Genomic DNA, 7,621 nt, shown 5'->3' on the forward strand with positions numbered 1-7,621 from the left:
CGAATAGTGGGATTGACCGTACACAGTATAACGCCCCCACGGCTGAAAGGGCGAGCATGTTTAGTGGGACGGGGATTCGAACCCACGACCCTCAGATTGCGAGTCGAGCGCCGTAACTGTTATAGATATTCTTCTAACCTAGCTGTTACTTGCGGATTGAAACACGTCACTTAAACCTACTCGCAAAGACTGCCTTTTATTGGCTAGTTTTTATTTACATTGAAAGAACAATTAAACAATATGTTAATCGGTAATGTCGTTTATTTATTTCTTTAAACTGTAGGTTGTGGAGAATCTCGTTCAACAGGCAAGTATTTCACCCCAATCAGCATTGCGTCACGGATTGTGTGTTCCGTCGACTTGTTCCAATGAAGATGTAGACAAGATCATTAGATATGGTAACTAGCAACTAACTGTCATCATACGATAACTAGCAACTAACTGTCATAATACGATAACTAGCAACTAACTGTCATAATACGATAACTAGCAACTAACTGTCATCATATGATAACTAGCAACTAACTGTCATCATACGATAACTAGCAACTAACTGTCATAATACGATAACTAGCAACTAACTGTCATCATATGATAACTAGCAACTAACTGTCATAATACGATAACTAGCAACTAACTGTCATCATACGATAACTAGCAACTAACTGTCATAATACGATAACTAGCAACTAACTGTCATCATATGGTAAAAGTTACAAGTTATCGTATGATGACAATGAGATGCTACTTATCGTATGAGGACAATGAGATACTAGTTATCGTATGACGACAATGAGTTACAAGTTATCGTATGATGACAAAGATATACTAGTTATCGTATGAAGACAATGAGTTACAAGTTATCGTATGATGACAATGAGATGCTACTTATCGTATGAGGACAATGAGTTACAAGTTATCGTATGATGACAATGAGATGCTACTTATCGTATGAGGACAATGAGATACTAGTTATCGTATGACGACAATGAGTTAAAAGTTATCGTATGATGACAAAGAGATACTAGTTATCGTATGACGAGAATGAGTTACAAGTTATCGTATGATGACAGTTAGTTGCTAGTTATCGTATTATGACAGTTAGTTGCTAATTGTCGTCATACGATAACTAGTATCTCATTGTCATCATACGATAAATTGTAACTCATTGTCTTCATACGATAACTAGCATCTAATTGTCATCATACGATAACTTGTAACTCATTGTCCTCATTCGGTAACTAGTATCGCATTGTCATAAGTTCTTAGCTTAAATCTAATTTATTAGCGCCTGCCCTGATTTGTTTATCTTCTAAAACAAAGGTTACATGATTTGTTTATTACATTTTAGCTTTGAAGTCAACAGGGATGATATCGTCCATACGTCATTGCAACGTCAGGACTCCAAATCCAATATTGACAGAACAAATTATCGCATTGTAAGTCTTACATTAGTAGAGAAATTAATGTGAAGTTACTTTGGTTGATTTATATGTCTGTCTATGGTAATGGTTATAGAATTCTGTTATTCACTTTGAATTCCCTTTTACTTTTACGATTAAAAGCAATACGGAGAAGGGATTTTTGATGAATGGGAAGTTCGAAAGAACAAAATATTAGTATAAAACACCTCCAATGCTGAAAATTATTTCGTTAAAAGCTCCAAAGTTTAAACCACATTATTTTTATCAACACCAAAAATGTTCCTAGGAACTAGTACAAAAGTACAATTTATAAAATATTATGACATTACAAAGAAGATATTAAGGATAAGAAATGGTAACAAAGTAACAAAACAACACGTGTTTTACATTGTTCGATAATCTGATAATATCGGTTCCGACGTCGAGTCGACTCACAGAGGAGATACAGAAATACATTAATTGTGGCGGTAAGCATTTCGGTCACCTGTTCGAAGTTCTATTGCCGGTACAATTTTGTTAGCTTCACTAGTGTAATACTTTTGGCCAGCCCTGAACGATATTAGAATCCTTGTATTGAGCTTCAAGCACACGACGTGTAAACAACATTGATGGATTTAACCTACAACCTATCTTGAACATTTACTAATATCTTCGAATTGATTGCTCTGATTACATAACTGCATGGCCAGGTGGTTAGGGCGCTCGACTCGCGATCTGCGGGTCGCGGGTTAACTCTCCGTCACACCAAACATACCGTGGGGGGCTTTATAATGGGACGGTCAATCCCACTATTCGTTGGTAAAAGAGTAGCCCAAGAGGTGGCGGTGGGTGGTGATGACTAGCTGCCTTCTCTCTAGTCTTACACTGCTAAATTAGGGACGGCTAGCGCAGATAACCCTCGTGTAGCTTTGCGCGAAATCCATAATAAACAAACATAAATATATTTTTACCATCTGCACGTAAGTACAGGTCAGAGGAGACCAAAGCTGGTTGATTCACTTCTGCTAATTTTTAAATGCAAATCACTCGTGAACTGCAAGATAAGAAATTTCTGTACCGACGCAAGATAACACGTTCCTCCATTATATAGCAAAAATATTCATTTACCCCTTGGCTGATTTTCTCAGAAATTAATATAACAGAAGAGTGTGTGTGCCGAATATGGGGAAAATTGACATACACTTTGGGGTAAGTTGACACGGACGAAATGAAATTAAAAATATTTTATCTGTATCTATATATTTATTGCATATTTAAGTTTGTTTGTTTTGAATTTAGCGCAAAGCTACACGAGGGCTATCTGCGCTAGCCGTCCCTAATTTAGCAGTATAAGACTAGAGGGAAGGCAGCTAGTCATCACCACCCACCGCCAACTCTTGGGCTACTCTTTTACCAACGAATAGTGGGATTGACCGTCACATTATAATGCCTCCACGGCTGAAAGGGCGAGCATGTTTAGTGTGATGGGGATTCGAACCCGCGACCCCCAGATTGCGAATCGAGTGCCCTACACTCCTGGCCATGCCGGGCCCCACATTTAAGTAAATGATATAAAAACACTTTAACTGTTTTTCACCATAATTCCTACAAACACAGTTTTAAATCCAAAGTTTAGAAACAATATCACAAGAAAATAGTGGAAAGAGAGCAATGCAAGAATTTTCGTGAATTTTTCAATATTCAGACATTAATCAAAATGTATATACATATCTTTGGGTTATAATTATCTTTGTTTTAAAAGCATAAAAAAATATACACGTAAATTCCTCATTGTGAGGCTGGTTGACACGTGTGTCAATCTGCACCAAGCGAAATGTGTCAAGACTGACATTGGGTGACTGACGTGTGTGCCGTCCCAATCTTAGTTATCAAACAAAATTAAGTACCATTATATAACCGAAATAGTGCACTTTCAAATACTATGTAACTTCATTTCTCTTAACAAAGTATTTAATATCATATAATGTGTGTGTGTGAAAATATCAGTTTCTATTCCTGCACACAAGAAAGGTTTCTGGTCACGATGAAACTATAATAGCAAATGTGGATGTATTAGTGATTGATACTAAGGCTACCAAGTTAACTGCATTGTGCCAACCTTCCCCTGTGGCTAACCAGCCCCAGTCTCCTCACGTGCTGTATAGTTATTAATTTCTCGAAGTTCCTTTTTTTGGGTACTAAAATTTTTACCAATAAACTGTTTTTCTTTATTTATTTATTTTTCTATTTTTACTCAATCATTATAATTGTGAAGAATAAATGAAGAGAGATAATACTGGGAATAGTTCGGATGATGAAGAAAGAAATATATATGTACATATACATAATATATATATTAACAAAGCATCCATTTTACTATATAACTAGTTTGAATTAATTAATTTCGATAACTATTGTAACAATAAATATTTGAAGATAAATAATATAATAATATTTGGTTATATCTTCTTAAAGACAGGAGTTTATTTGTTTGTAGTTAAGCACAAAGCTACAGAATGGGCTATTTGTGCTCTGCCCACCACGGGTATCGAAACCCGGTTTCTAGCGTAATATGTCTGCAGACATACCGCTGTGCCACAGAAGGGGAGAGGTCTTCACGACAAGCATGAGACTTTGTTTCTCTCACATTTAAGTCAATGTTCAAGTGCATCATTTGAATATGATTTTTTCAATCTGCAAAGTTCTTATAATTTCGAGTAAAATTATGAATAATTGTGGTAAATAAAGATGTGTATTTGCTAATTTCACGAATTACAAAAACCAAATCCATTTTATCCATGCTATCAATGGAGAGACTCAGTAAGAACAACAATAAGAAGAAACGAGCTTACTTGTTTTACCGAGTTTCTATTTGTTATATTTGTATTGATGAAACTTACTGAGAACTTGTACACGTTTCAACAGAGTAGTTTACAATTTATTTATTTATTTTCCTTTGGAGGGAGATAATTGGACTTTTTTTTGGCTGAGAGCTGTTGAAATATTGGCACGATATTGTTAGGCACAAAACTACATAACTAGCTCTCTATGTATATCCACAGCAATCATCGAACCCAAAATTTGAGCGTTATAAGCCTCTAAGCTTACACTGTGCCACTGAGATAGGGGCGTGAATTTAAATATTATGGCCAAAGTGTATCCAAGATGTTTAAACTAATATGAACTAATAACATTCATTAGATAGACCTGAAGAGCTAGTGGCTGGAATGTGACTCTGAGGGCCCGTGTTTCGCGTCTAGTTGTCGTAAAATCGCACGATACGGGTTGTTTTATAAGTGCTGTTGACCAATTGTCTTCTCTCAAGTCTACCAGTTCAAAATTAGGGATGGCTAGTACAAATAGACCTTATGTAGCTTTAGACGAATATCCAAAAACAACAATAACAATAAATCATTTACAGGTAAAAGATACTTTAAGTCAAAATGATTTACATTTACATTTAGTTTATTTGTTATAATTATTAGTTATAAGTCGCAGAAGTTTCTGTATTCTTGTATATCTTTTTTTAGGGCAATAGTAGGGATAATCGGAGTTCTAGTTTTGATGGGAACGTGTCTAGATGGTGTTACTCGGTCTACTATCCCTATTGGAAGTAAAATTCAAATTCAAGGCTCAGTTTCAGGTGAGATACAAAAATGTATAAAAACAAAAGTGTTTTATTTTATAGTAAATCTATTCAAATTTAAAGTCGACTTCAATCAACACAAAATTCTCTCGAATCCTCAACTGCTGCTCGTCCTCAACTCCATTAATTATCATAAACTTGTCAGTCGCATTAACGACCTTTATTTTTGTCCTAAAGTAATTGCAATACTTCAGAAGTTTCAGGTTTCCTATGCGGGTGGATAGCCACCTGGTGGCGGAGCCTACGTGTTTCTCCTCACAGCAAAGACATGTAACATATGGCCATCCATGTTTAAGAAGGAGATTCTGAAAATTAAATGAATTATTACTTATTCTTAAAACAGAATTAAACACGCACCAATTTTGTAACTGCGAATAAATTCTGCCTGTGATAGCAATAAACTTCTTCTTGGAATAAAATGATAACTAACTCCGTCCACGATAACAACTAATTTCTTCTTGACATACTACTACAATAAATATAATTCTGGATAGCAGCTAACTTCTTCTTGACATAGTATGATAATAACTTCTTCTTGACATACTACTATAATAAACATTATTCTGGATAGCAGCTAACTTCTTCTTGATATAGTATGATAATAACTTCTTCTTGACATACTACTATAATAAATATTATTCTGGATAGCAGCTAACTTCTTCTTGATATAGTATGATAATAAACTTTTCCAATGATAACAATTAACTTCTTGGTATAGTGTGATAATAAATTCTTCTTAGGATAGCAATAAACTTTTTATCCTTTACACCTTTTATTGGAGAATTCAACATTTCTAAGACTCCTAACACGAAAACAAATACTTGATTGAACCGATCCATTATTTCTTCGTTTGAGACATTCATCTACAATCTAGAAAATAGTATTTAGTAAAGATTTGAAACTCTGTAAATCATTCAAACCTTTTCCTTAATCAGAAGATCTCCGGAGGCTGTTCAGATCTTAAAATAACTACAGTAAACTATAATGTATCTCAATTACCAATGATGATGTGATAATAGTGGTATTTATTCCCCTCTGTATAAAGTGATGAGTGCGCGAATCTCAGCATATTGAGAACGTATTGATATTTTTCGATCCTGTGAAATTTATTAGTCAATTTAAAGTGTTATTCATTTAACTGATGACGTTATTTACTAATAATAATATATTTTTTTTTTAAGTTTGGATAAACAACTTTCTTTAAAGTTAAGTTCGCAAATTCGCCATTTTGCTAATACGATCAAATGACGTAATCAAAATAACAAGTATTTCTGAATCACGTTTTAAAAAAATTCACAAAAGCGAAATTATCTGTAGAATGTTATCTATAAGTACTGTAAGTTCAAGAGGGAGAAGGTTAGGTAAGACGGACACAAACTACAAAGTCAGTGGTATGTCTGCTGACTTACAACGCTAGAAACAGGGTTTCGATACCCGTGGTGGGCAGAGCACTGATAGCCCATTGTGTAGCTTTGTGTTTAATTTTAAACACAACAAACTACAAAGCCATTTAGCTTATCTTAATACATGAAATACATGTTCATGCTGCTACCAGAAAGCAGTATGATAACAAAATACTAAATCATTTAGCTTATCTTAATACATGAAATACGTGCGATACAGCAAAACTGGTGTATCAGAAATTGTATTTAGTTTCCAACATTTAGTAGATTATGGCTACCACAGAGTTCGAATCCGGAATATCCGCGTTATAAGTCCTCAAGCTTACCGCTGAGTCATCGGAGCGCATTTTTGTTGACAAAAATATGAAATTTTACAACCATGTATTGATGCAATATGATGATCTCCTCGTAAAAGACAACTATAGTAAGACAGCATTGCATTACGCTGTTTAAACCTAAATAATCGGACTGCAATAAAGTGATCTGACGGTATTTTGTAGGTAAAATCACATGATTCAAGCAAAGATCTGAACAACAACAAAAAAAGATAAATGAAAAATTATCATGATTTGTTTCCGAGTTTTTGAAATGAGGTTACAATATTTACTCTTTTACCAGTTTCAAATATTTTTGTTTATTAAAGAGTGAGATTTCGTTCATTTCTGTATGACTTAAGTAATCTCTTGACAGCAAATAGACCTGTAGTTACTTTTATATTACGCTGAGGTTGTCTATAGCAGAAAAAAGTTTCTTATGTTTCTTTTCATTTGAAGATATAATGCTTTATAAGTTTTTATAATGGATATAATAACAAAAATGTTGATTTGTATTTTTTTTTCTAACTTAGGAACTGGACTACGTTTCCTGTTAATGTTTTCTCTCTACACAAACACAAAAAAATTTCTTCACATTGGAAATACCTCTGATGGTCTTTCTGCGTTACACGGTATTCGATTTTTAACGGCAGCTTGGGTGATTCTAGGACATACCTATTTTCTGTTCAGAATACCAAATTATCGTAAGTTGATATATTAGTCACGTTCTTGAATTCGAAACTATAGTAAAGTTTGATGATCATAGTTTACAATACCAAATTATCGTAAGTTGATATATTGGTCACGTTCTTGAATTCGAAACTATAGTAAAGTTCGATGATCATAGTTTACAAT

General features: G+C 34.2%; 1 protein-coding gene across 2 annotated transcripts in view; it reads left to right on the forward strand.

Moving 5' to 3' along the window:
* LOC106461281 (nose resistant to fluoxetine protein 6-like) overlaps window positions 1-7,621 on the forward strand; it is a 57,735-nt gene that overhangs the window by 3,954 nt on the left and 46,160 nt on the right. For both annotated transcript variants that reach the window (XM_022388158.1, XM_022388159.1), the window contains exons 2-5: window positions 284-398; window positions 1,352-1,439; window positions 4,934-5,046; window positions 7,300-7,470. In XM_022388158.1, coding sequence (XP_022243866.1) covers window positions 284-398; window positions 1,352-1,439; window positions 4,934-5,046; window positions 7,300-7,470 — 487 coding nt within the window. The remainder of the gene's footprint in view (window positions 1-283; window positions 399-1,351; window positions 1,440-4,933; window positions 5,047-7,299; window positions 7,471-7,621) is intronic.

The sequence above is a fragment of the Limulus polyphemus genome, unplaced genomic scaffold (genome assembly GCF_000517525.1).
Source record: "Limulus polyphemus unplaced genomic scaffold, Limulus_polyphemus-2.1.2 Scaffold927, whole genome shotgun sequence".
NCBI lineage: Eukaryota > Metazoa > Arthropoda > Merostomata > Xiphosura > Limulidae > Limulus > Limulus polyphemus.